This window comes from Periplaneta americana, chromosome 10 (assembly GCF_040183065.1).
Source record: "Periplaneta americana isolate PAMFEO1 chromosome 10, P.americana_PAMFEO1_priV1, whole genome shotgun sequence".
Classification (NCBI taxonomy): domain Eukaryota; kingdom Metazoa; phylum Arthropoda; class Insecta; order Blattodea; family Blattidae; genus Periplaneta; species Periplaneta americana.
In genome coordinates, this window is record NC_091126.1 from 2869984 (window position 1) to 2883040 (window position 13057).

General features: G+C 38.5%; 1 protein-coding gene across 15 annotated transcripts in view; it reads left to right on the plus strand.

Moving 5' to 3' along the window:
* The window catches only part of LOC138707385 (sushi, von Willebrand factor type A, EGF and pentraxin domain-containing protein 1-like), a 376277-nt gene that overhangs the window by 147552 nt on the left and 215668 nt on the right, over positions 1–13057 (plus strand). For 4 of the 15 annotated variants that reach the window (XM_069836739.1, XM_069836736.1, XM_069836737.1 and 1 more), the window contains one exon: positions 1836–2482. The exons of the other annotated variants lie outside the window; for them this stretch is intronic. In XM_069836739.1, the coding sequence (XP_069692840.1) occupies positions 2204–2482 (279 nt within the window). In that variant the 5' untranslated portion in view covers positions 1836–2203. The remainder of the gene's footprint in view (positions 1–1835; positions 2483–13057) is intronic. 15 annotated transcript variants of the gene reach the window in all.

Below are 13057 nucleotides of genomic sequence, written 5' to 3' on the forward strand. Positions count from 1 at the left end.
CCCAGCTGCAAAAATCATTTCCGGATGGCAGAGGTGTGTTCCAACAAGATCTGGCACCATGCCATACGTCTCGAAAAACTACAGAATTCTTCAACAAGAAGAATATTCAGGTACTCTCCTGGCCAGGCAACTCACCCAACATCAACCCCATTGAGAACTTGTGGTCAATTTGCAAAAGAAGAATGCAAAAAATGGATTGTTCTACAAAGGAGATGATGATTTCTGCCCTCATTGGTGTATGGTTTCGCGATGAAGAAATGAAGAATATTTGTGGGAAATTAGTGGAATCCATGCCAAATCGTCTCAGAGCTGTTAATTAGGAACAAGGGAGGCCACATAGATTAGTGAGGTATGTCTTAGATCCTTTTTTTTATCCGGTTTGAGTGTTTTTGCATAAGTCATTAAGTTGTTCGGATTAATTTGCACGCTACTGTAGGTCTATAGTTTTCAATGCACTGTTTTTTACCATTTTTGAAGACGGGCGGACTTCTGCTACTTTAAAATTTTCAGGAAATTTACCTGAAGTCAAAGATGAGTTACATATATCAACCAATGGAGTTATCAAGAGAGAGGCACAACTTATTATTGTAACATCTGGTAATTCATCAATTCCACAAACCAGACTATTTTTCAGACTCTTCATTATTTTGAGTATTTCTTCCTGAGATACTGGAGTTAGAAAGATAGTGTAATTTTTTCTTAAACGTGTGGTGGTGACTGTCAAGTGTGACTGTGTCTTTGGTATATTTCTGTTTTTGCTAAGTCTGCAAAATATGTGTTGAATACTTCAGCAACATCATAGGAATTTTTAATTGTCTGATCTTTGTGTAGTAATACAATTTGATTGTTTTTGTTGTCTAAGTTTCTCCCTGTCTCTCTTTTTACCACTTCCCAAATAGCTTTCCCTTTGTTTTGGGAATATGCAATAGAGTTCCTATTAAATTTTAATTTTGCTTCATAGATAACTTTCTTTAGTATATTGGTGTATGATTTGTGTCATCATCATCATAATCATAAACATTGTTGTCATCATCACCAAAATTATTAGGCCTATGTTAGTATGTGTAGTGGAAATGAAAAATCAATGTGCATAGTTTATGAGGATTTATTGTGAAAATTGATTACAATTGTAAAATATTTCATTAATTTAATTTGCATTAACAATTTTATTTTTATCCTTTAATATTCATCATAAAATATATTATTTTCCTAATGTTGTGTTATGTTTGTTCATTAAAGTCTACTTATGCATTAATTGTGATTTTTAATATAATTGTTTGCTGCATGCATTTTCAGCAATATTATATAAAACACAGCACAGACGGCACTTAGTTTTATTATGCATATAATTATAAAGAAGAATGTTGAAGTGTTATGCATCAATCATGTTAAGGCCTGTCTCGGCACTTCTAATGATTGATGCGTATCACTACAGGAATTTGCCACAACAATGCTAGTGCCCTACTTCGTCGCTTAACTGATTGATGCATAACTCTTAGGGGGTCATGTCCATTCCAGCTAAGTTTAATATTGAAGTATCGTCTGTAATAACGCGCATATTCATTTTTATGCATATAGTATAAATCAGTACATGAAATATTATTATTCATGTAGTTATCAAGTCTGTAAGAATTAAACTTTTTTGCTAGATATAAAAATGTTGAAAAATCTTCTAACGTATTTTTCTCAAAACTTGCAGAATGGCGCATAGCCATTTGTTGCATAATGCCATCCAATTTTAGATTATACAGAATTTTCAGTCAAGTGAATAGGATGTTAATGCTGGTGATAGTTTATTTTTAATATACTTAACATAGTGCTTTACTTCTTTGCAGGATGAAGAAGGAAACCAAACCATCATGTTCATATTTCTAATTTTTACGAATTAATATTTTGAATTTATTTATATCAGTTCCATTCCAGAAGAATAAAATTAGTTCTGTTAGCACATTGATGTGATAAATTCTAGTGAAATCGTATTTTCACTGTTAATGATCACAAGTACAATTTTACCTTTACGACTGCATATAGAAGACAGCATCACACTAAGTGTCATATTATATTTATTGTACATTTTTATATTTTATCGAATTTTGTTCGTGTGTAAGAATCAGTGAATGCGTGTTTTCATCTGAAAACAAAAGTTGCCGTTGTCAGTGAGATTTAAACGAATTGTTTCAGTAAACTGAACTTGTTTTATAAAATGTGCCACATCCTCCAGGTGTTTGTGTTTCTTTGGGTTTTCTGTAACTGGTTAGTGCTTGTGGATTGTTCATTAGTGAGTGTGTCTAAGACAGCTAGTGATCGTGAATTTGAGTCTACTGGAAATGAATTATTTTATAATGCTGGACTTCGAAATAAAAAGAAGTTCAAAGACACTAGTTCAAAACTTGAGAACTCCATCTTGAAATCTAAAGTGGAGGCGCTGGGAGAAGTTCTGAAGAAACACGTGAACAGTCTGAGAGCAACTGATAGTAAACAGGTATATTTTCTGATTTTAACTTTTTCTTGGGTTACTTACATTTAATTTTTCGTAGATGAAACAATCGTGTGGAGACTTTCTTCCTTAGTTCGTTCACTGAGTTTCCATCATGACAGACACGTTATTTCCTTGATTAATTACCATTTTTACAGTTCATTAGGTAACAATTTTTCCTCTTGCCACCCTACTACGAATGTGTCGTATTGTACGGGAGTCAACTCTGCAGCCCTGGCAGGAGGGAAATATAAGAGAGGAACCTGTTAATGGAGGAATAATGGGAACTCTGCAGGAGTGGCGTCCTGCTGTCAGACAGATTAATATTATTACACGCAAACTTGGACTTGCTGGAAAATGGAACTTAAGGAAATTTATGAATATATAAGTACGATACCTATGGTGTCTGAGTCGTCTAGATGTTCTGCCTGTCACGTGATCAGTCCATAATCATACTATTTGTGGTGAACAAGTTCGTATTTGGGGTTTATTCAGAATTCTCCTATTTTCCCACATCATTCTGTCTTATCTCTATTCCATAACTTTTCAATACAAGTTCAAATACAAAAGTTATTTGAGGTGCACTCTGTACAGTGGTGAGTAGTTTGTACTGCGATGTAATCAATTCGTCATTGGAAAGAGTTGATTCATTATTCACAGTCCCGTATAATATGCACATTCATGTGTGGATGGATTGTAGTGTGTAGGCTTACGAGTCTATTTTATTTCAACCATTGCCTATTCCAGTTATATGGATCATACTATTTCAGTAAGTTAGAATATTTGTGAATTATATAAAAGACGTTAATTTTGGGGTAGATTGATGGAGTGCCCTGCCCTGAAACCAGCTCCATAATTGACAATGTATTTAGCACTAAACAGCTGATTGAAAGAAAAGCAATTTGGGGAAACATTTACATTTCATTTTCGTGGATTTGGAGAAAGTATACCATATAATTTACCAGTAAATAAATGGGAGACATTGGTGTTACGAAAATGAAAACGAATCTTATATAAATGCAATAAAGCAATTATATTACCAATTTTAAATTCAAAATTAAGATTGGTAAAAAGATTTCCGAGGAGTTCTTATTTACAAAAGGGCTTCGCCAAGGATGTTATTTATCACCAACATTGTTCAGATTATGTTTAGAAAGCCGCCCTTTCAAACTATTCTATAAGGCAAAATGCGCAGATGTGGGATTATTTATTGGAGAGAAGATATTCATTCATAGCATTCTGTCCAAGGGCAGGTCTTTCACTGCAAACTCAGCATTCTCCAGTCTTTCAGATTTTATGCCTTCCTCTTAGTCTTCGCATATGATCCATATATCTTAATGTCGTCTAACATCTGACATCTTCTCCTAACCCAAACTCTTCTTCCATTCACCTTTCTCTCTGTCCATTTCACACGCTCCATCCTTCTCCATATCCACATTTCAAATGCTCCAACCTTCTCCATATCCACATTTCACATGCTCCATCCTTCTCCATATCCACATTTCAAATGCTTCTAGTCGCTTCTCTTCACTTCGTCGTAATGTCCATGTTTCTGCCCCATACAATGCTACATTCCACACAGAGTACTTCACTGGTCTCTTCCTTAGTTCTTGGAGAGAAGATAATATACAACTTAAATTTTGTCATTGGTCAATTACTAATAGCACAGGATTACGATGCTTTTTTATTATATGACAATATACACGGTGATTCCAAAAGTAATATACAAGTTTGTAAGCTTATAGAAATTTATTTAGAAAACATACAGATTTGGTTTTAATGCCATGTAATAGAAAAACTCGCCAAGTTTTCACTCAGTGTGGTTCACTGTGACTTCCGTTGGTCATGCAGCAGACATCCCACCTAAACTCAGTTTTTTGTCAAACTCACTGCAGCATATCTGACATCACTAATTCAACTGCGGCAGTAATTCAGTTTCTGAACTCAGCGAGATTGGCAGGTAAGGGTGGAATATACACTTGATCTTTAAGGAACCCCCATAAGAAGAAAGCAAGTGGTTTCAAGTTGGGGGACTGAGGTGGTCATGATGTCGGTCCTCCATGACCAATCCACTGACCAGGAAACCTCAAGTCGAGAAAATCACGGACGTTTTGGAGGTAGTGTGGAGGTGCACCATCCTGCTGAAATTGATTTCCCCATCTTGATCATCTTCATCTATCTGCGGGATGAGAAAATTTTGTAGCATAGCCAGATAGAAAAATTATTGATAGTGTTTTCCTGGAAGAATAAGGGGCCGTGCACTTTAGTTTTACTTAAGACACAGAACACATTCACTTTTGGGCTGTCACGAACATGTTGCAGATGGAGATGTGAAAGTTCAGAGCCCCAGATCCTGCAATTATGGGTATTTACTTTACCAGTGACATGGAATGTCGACTCGTCGCTAAAGATCACATGGTTCAATAACGTCTCATCTTTAATCCTACCAATTATTTCTACACAGAAATCCCGTTGACCCATCTTATCTTCATCAGCAATGTGTTGCACCATCGTAAATCCATATGGTTTTAGGTCAAAACGTCTGCTTAAAATGCGCCAAATGGTTGGTTGTGGAATCCCAGTCTCACGAGAAGCACGCCGCGTAGATTTTACAGGACTTCGAACAAAGCTTTCCCTCACTTATTCGACCACAGCATCAGCCACACGTGGATGTCTGGGAGATTTGACATGTGTAATAGAACAGCCAGTCTCAACAAAAGTACAGTGCCAAGAATAAATTGTTGCCCTGGTGGGAGGATCCTTGCCATACTGGGTACGAAATCTACGCTGAACCACTGTCGCAGATTTCGTTTCTTCAAACAAAAACACACAGCGAGCTTGCTCTGCACCTGTGAAAGCAGCCATTTTGAAATGAACTACGTTAGCGCATGCGGTGATAGAACTAGGTACTACAAACCTATTTCAGTGAAAACTTGTAAATTTCTAAATGCAGGTAGTAGGCCATTGACGATACAATGAGGAGAGTTCGGCCAGCACCGTGGATCGTGTCCTGGCATAGCTCAGTTGGAAAGAGCGCTCAGCGCACAGAGCTGAGAGGTTCCGGGTTCGATTCCTGGTACCGGAACGAATTTTTCTCAAATTATTAGGTAAATTTCTATAAGCTTACAAAGTTGTATAGTCCTTTTGGAATCACCGTATATGTTAAGAAAACCTTTGGAGGAGTACGAAAATCGAAGCTTAAAATATAAACTTACGTAAAACAAAGTATGTATGGCAATTGGGGATGACCCGCAAAATTTGATCCTGGAAGAAGTCACATATAAAACAATCTGTTTCAGAAGTCACCATATAAAAAGGGAAAGTAACAATATATCAGCTTTAAATTGGTAGCCTATATTATGGAACAAAAATGTAACAGATTAAGTTAAAACTCTGGTTTATAACTCAGTAATTAAAGTATAATCATATACAGTATTATGCTTCAAGAAACTGAAAAAATAAATTATATTTCTAAATTATTGTCAAATGAAATAGACATTTGGTAGTAAGCAGCGTAAATATAGATGAACTTTGAAATTATGACCGATGTGATAACAAAATTAATGAAATTTGATCATTCAGTGTAGAGTAGGCATGAGTACAAAAGAACACGTGGCAAGCAGTGACCCAAAACTTAGGTGAAGCAATTTCCAAGATCATCATCATCATCATCATCATCATCATCATCATCATTATCATCACCATCACTATCACCATTACCATTAATATCACCACCACCACCATTATTATGATTATTATTATCATTATCATTATCATCAGCATCATCATCATCATTACCCAGTACATAGAACAATACAGACTGAACTGGAAAGAACATGTTGCCAGGATGCCAAAACTGATCTTACGCTATACTCCAAGATGCCGAGGAAACTTGTGAAGACTTAAAAAGCACTGGATAGAGACCGTAATACATGAAATGGTTATGATGATTATTATTATCATTATTATGACAAAACTTTAAAAAGTAACACGCGATTTTATTCTAGGTCTAGGAATCATATTAGCTTTTATTGTTTACAAAAATTGACTTACGGATACCAGTAATTTACTGTAGCATCAATTGAACTCCATCCTTTTTTCTTGTGAGGAAAATAAGGTGATCTCCTCATCAAAGATCTCTGCAGTAGACAGGATTCCGCTGAAATGCCTGCTAAGCGAGTAAGCCTCTTTTCTCCTGTGCAGTTGGTTTTATTCTTTAGCACCAAAAAAATACATTTCTACAGCTGTTGTATTTACATATACTAATGGAATGAATAATATTTGTTGTGGAAACCTGCATGCTGATCTATCACTGTAGCAAGTCACAGGGACTTGTATTATGAAACTTGGGTCACTGTTATAGAAAATAATCAATTAATTTTTAAGACTGACACCATAATTTTGTAAGGTACTTTGAAAACTCTTTTATGTGAATTCCTTACTATAAGTTTGAAAATGTTCACTGGATAATACAATCCGATTCTTGGAGGACGCTTCAAAGCACGATTCACGTAATAATGTTCGGTGTCTGTATTTTGCCTGAGTAGCTCAGATGGCTGCAGCATCTGCAACGACATTTTGTACTTTCAACACTTATTGGTCTCTCTTTTATTATGATGTGACAATATTTTAGCTTGGGTAATGGTATTTGAAATTTTTGGAAAAAAAATAAGACTTCCAATTTTTATAAGATAAATGTGTTTAGCTTATATAGTTTGACTCCTGATGCTAGTTCAGGCAAAAAATTCTAGGATGGGTGGCACCTGTCCTGACCTCCCTCTGTCTATGGCCCTGATTCAGTATACAGTGGCAACAAGGCAGCATAAGCTCCGCCCATCCGCCATATTCTGGCAAATTCAAGCACAGGCGATATGGTTATAATTTTATATATCTGGAAATGGAAACCCTAAGCTTATCCTTTAATTTCAGTTAATTGGAGATTCTGAAAAAAAAATACCGTATTTCGTAGGCTACCTGAGAAACTTTCTTTGAGAGTTCTTGAAGCATTTAGACCGAGCTGGAAAAATAACATAAAATAAATAATAATGTCTACATTTTAGGAAGGGAAAATAAAATGCATTACCTCTGATACACTTTTAGTATTGTTATTCACAGGTGCATTCAATTTTCATTACCATTTTAAATATTGTGAATGGGTAGCTGGAAAATGATGCTGATAATGCATTACTATACAGTAAACTTATTGTATATTCAACCATGAGGCTAACAGTGCTGAACACTATTAGAACAAACCTTAAGCTAAGTAATTATCTGTTCTCTGTTAACCATATATTTATCATTTTTACATTACCATTATATTTTCAGTATGAATGTCTAGCCAAGAAAATTGCAGAAAGTAGGGTCTAAATGATTTTTCATAACATATAATTAAATTATTATCAGAATTCTTTTGTCAAACAGCACATATGTGGGGAAAATCTTGTATAATACAGCAAGGAATTTACTTGCACAGGTTTCAGTAGCTGGTTTGCACTGTTACTGGTACCAACTATTTTTTCGAAACCATTATTCCTGACGTCTGTTTTTCTGAATTGTACATTTTTGCGGACCCCTTTCTCTGAAACCAATTTTTCGAAACAGTTATTGCTAATGTTGATACATTTTTCCGAAAGGAAAATTTTCCGTTAATCCTTATTTTCTTATGAGAATTTATGACAGTGTGACAGTACTTTGACGTTTGGCATTCCTACGTTACTTTATACTTCGAGGTAAACATTTTTTTGTATTATCGTACAATAGTTACTATCTTGCAGTGTAGGCTTTCACGGCCGGAGTCTATAGATCTAGATTCATTTTCCGGGCTGAGAGGCCGTGGTCTATTGGTTGGTTTTATACCAGACGCTTCGTCTGCAACTGCGGCAGACATCTTCAGTGGAGTGGTATCCGAGGTCGCAAGACTCTTCTCGGCATACCTGAGGCAACTGATCCTGTGGCTGGTTGTGTGGCCTCTCAGCCCGGAAAATGAATCTAGATCTATAGACTCCGACCATGAAAGCCTACACTGCAAGATTAACTGCCTCTACGGGGAGGATAAATACAAACTGATTCGAAGACTGGAGGTGCTCCGAAAGAAAAAAGCACAGCTTTTGTGCTCTTTGACCTATCTTCTACGTTGCCGCGATACCGGGGTCATCCCGAGGTTTCTACGGTTAAAACGTCTGTTCCTGACGGCATCATCTCACCGCATTTACAACCGGACGGAGAAGGCCCTGCTGAGGGACAGAATTCATCAAACCCGCCGTGAACTGGCCTGGAACGACAAGAATTTATATTCACTACACCTACAGCTGAGCTACATCCTGACTACAGAAGATTGAACAGATGTAGATAGGATGACACATGCCACCATGACATCCACATCACTACACATCACCGATCATCTTAAGAAGAAATATGAGAACAGCGTGACAACCAAGGCCCCCGTGACCTTGGACCCTGCTCGGACAGTAGTGAATCTATCCGACACAATACTAACACCAGAAGAAATGGCGGTACTGGCCAAGGGCGGGAACTTCACAGTAACACCACGTGTGTTACCGTTCGAACACATCATTGCCAACGGGATCCGGGATAAGAGCAGTGAGCATGGATAAGGCTGAAGAAATTCGAAGAGAGACAGCTTGAATTCTGCAACGTGCGCAGCCTTTGAAGAGCAATTTAACCAGAGATGAGTCAAGGGCGATTAAATCCCTTAACGAGAAAGAAGACATTCTAATCCTGGCAGCAGACAAAGGGAACGCGACAGTAATCTTAAACACCAAAGATTACGAACGAAAAATTGGTGACCTGCTGGACCCCAACACATATAAGAAGCTGACACGGGATCCGACGGCAGCAATCCTGAAGAAAACTAACCAGTTGATAAATACCTCTTCAATTCCAGCGGACGTACAACGCTCCATCAAGAAATCGGAGGCATTACCGCCTAGACTATACGGCTTACCAAAAATACATAAAAAGGAAGTTCCACTCAGACCGATCGTCAATGCTATCGGGTCTCCTACCTATGAGCTGGCAAAATACCTCAGCAACCAATTGAAACAACACGTAGGAAAGAAGAGTTCTTACATCAGAGACTCGACCCACTTCATAGAAAAAATCAAGATGTTGAGAACGCGGCCTGAAGATTTACTTGTAAGCTTTGACGTGGTGTCATTGTTTACTAAAGTACCGGTCAAGGACACACTGGAGCTGCTACACAAGTTCTACCCGCAAGATGTAGTGGACCTGTTTCACCAGGTTCTGACCACAACTTATTTCCAATGGAATTATGAATTCTATGAACAGCTGGATGGTGTAGCCATGGGGAGCCCGCTAAGTCCGATGATAGCCAACTTCTATATGGAGTTTCTTGAAGAGTCGATCCTCGAAGCCGCGACACTTAAGCCTTCATGCTGATTTAGATACGTCGATGATACGTTCGTAATCTGGCCCCATGGTGAACGATCATTGATGGATTTCCTGAGTCAGTTGAATAGCTTCCATACGCAAGTACAATTTACTATGGAAACGGAAAAGGACGGCAGGTTACCCTTCCTGGACGTTATGGTACAAAGGAGGACAGATGGCACCCTAGGTCATGACGTCTACAGGAAGCCGACCCACACAGACAGATATCTGCATAAGACCTCGAATCATCATCCCGGCCAGAAACGGACCATGATGAAAACCCTGATCAACAGGGCCAGGCGGGTAGCCGAGCCACAACACATCCAACGGGAGCTGAGCCATGTATCGACAGCACTCATGGCCAATGGCTACTCAAGGCCGGAGATAAAGAGAGCCATGCGCCCCAGAGTAACACCGTCGATGCGGTCACAGGAACGAGCGACTAAGAAGGGCACGGTCTTCCTACCCTATTTAAGGAATGTGACGGACCGTATCAGCAGGGTGCTGAAGCGTCATGAAGTGGAAACGACCTTCCTGCCGACCAAGCAAATCCGGAACATGCTGAGGTCATCCAAGGACAAACGAGATAAGCTGCTGTCCACCGGAGTTTACAGGATTCCGTGTTCATGTGGGAAGGTCTACATCGGTACTACACAGCGGAGCTTCAGGACGAGACTGACAGAACATAATAGGAATTGCCGCCTAGGACAGATCGACAAATCGGCAGTGACAGCACATGCCTATCAAGAGGGCGATCACAACATAAGATTCAAGGACACGGACATCTTGAGCACGACGACGCACTTCTTCCCCCGTCTACATAGAGAAGCGATCGAAATATATAAACATAACAACTTTAATCGCAAGGAAGAAGGCGTAAAGCTAAACAAGTGTTGGTACCCGGTCCTAAACAGAACAGATAAGAAGCCACTACAACAAAAGGACGGAACCCAGAACAGGAGCAGCGAACAAAGCGGCGCGGACTGCAGCGACAACAGGCCTCGGCCCGCGAGCCGCACTATAAATACGCCCGCACAACCAGCCACAGGATCAGTTGCCTCAGGTACGCCGAGAAGAGTCTTGCGACCTCGGATACCACTCCACTGAAGATGTCTGCCACAGTTGCAGACGAAACGTCTGGTATAAAACCAACCAATAGACCACGGCCTCTCAGCCCGGAAAATGAATCTAGATCAATAGTTACTATGTCTGGAATGGAGGGATGAAATTATTGATATTAGGCTTACATGCATATGCGTATTATGAAACAATATCTGGAAGGCAGGAAAAAAATTTATTGGGAATATAAGTGACTTCGAACAAAAAAATGATCTGCAAGAGCCATCACCATCAGCAATGGGTGACTTCCTCGAGTGCTTAAGAATGACCAACTGTCATGTCACTCTTTTCCCCCGAACAGAGAAGAAACAGAGGCAGAGCAAGAAGCATGCAACCCAAGACCATAATAAATATAGAGTACGGTACTGGTAATGACTTACAAGTTTCTTCCAGTGTCAAAAGACTCGTAAGTCTTTTTGGTTGAATGGAAAAATGTAAAGATGTCAATTCAAAGCTAGAAGAAATGCGATCTGCTCCCAAATCCGACATCACTAGAAAATCTGTTTCAGATTTCCAACAGGCAGAAAATAAGAAGAAAAAAAAAAGCTCTTCATGGTGAGAGATTTCTATTGTTTGACTTATATCTAGAGGAAGATAGTAATGAAAACCGAGTAATTATGTTTGGAAAGAAAGAAAACTTACAAATTTGATTAAAAGTAATGAGTGGTTTGTAGATAGTTTTTTAAGGCTTCCCCCCCCCCATATTATAGCCAATGGCGGCCAGGTAGTCCAGTTGGTAGAATAGCTGGCTGGGGACTAGAAGTTCCGGGATTCGATCCCGGGTGGTGACGGGATTTTTTCATTGTCAAACTTCCAGAATGACCCCGAGGTTCACTCAGCCTCCTATCAAAGTGAATCCCCAAACTTTTTCCCGAGAGTAAAAGGTAGTCAGAGCATGGTGCCAATCACACCACAGTCTAGTGTCGAAGTCAAGAAAGCATGGGGCTCTACTTTCATGTGAAGAGGCCACCTTCTTACAGCCAATAATGTGTACGTAGGTTTATGCTTTTATTTATTACCAACAGTTCTGCAATTCAGAATTGGTTTGCACTTTATGCAATTAATTTTCAACCTGTATACAATATATACGTGTTATTTATTTACTTTATTTACTTCAGCGACATACCATACTCATCTGTACCAGTGGCGGCTCGTGACTTTTTAAACGCATGTGCTACAATAATAATAATAATAATAATAATAATAATAATAATAATATGAACAATCTAACAGCTCGTTTTGAATAGTTTTCGAAGTCCCTTTGAAAACATTATTTGACTCCATATGTTCTTTTACAGCATTGTCAATCTTGCTAATAAGGTCTACGAATCCTAAACACCAGGATTTTCTGATTCGTTAGATTCATCAATCAATCAATCAATCAATTATTCTGGAAATAATGTGTCTACCTGTTGGTTGTGTTTTATAATATTATCTTGGTAGGCTCTGCTTAATGTTGTGGCAATATTAACTGTGCCAAGCAAGGAGAGATCTAACACATTGTTGATATGTTTATTTACACCATGGTCTTTAATTAAAGAATTAAGATGGCCAAGATCTTTGACACCTCTCTTCCTAAATATGCACCAGTTTCCAAAAAGAAGACAAGGAAATCAGAAGAGTGAATCTTTAATATTACAACCACAAATCCAGTTACATGCATCATAAACTTTCCTATTGAATTGTCTTGTGTATTCCCGACTTCCGGCTCCTTTCGCTTTTTGTGTCAGGTTTATAATGTTTTTAACAAATTGTCAACTGAATTCATGTCAATGGTCCAACACTGGCACTCACCTCGGAGAAGTAAGAACACAACACTTAACAACACAAAATAATACAGCATGCAAACAACCACTCACTTTAGACATGGATTTGAAAAACACGACTACGTGCGGCCTTCCCGGTGCCGACCACGTGTTAGTTATCACCAACCCTCTTGTTCAAATAGTAGATAATCCACAATTGAACACAGCTAAAATGCATATATTTACGAAGGTAAACATGTATGTCTAATTTTATTAACTAGAAGAATTGAAAACGACTAAAAACCAA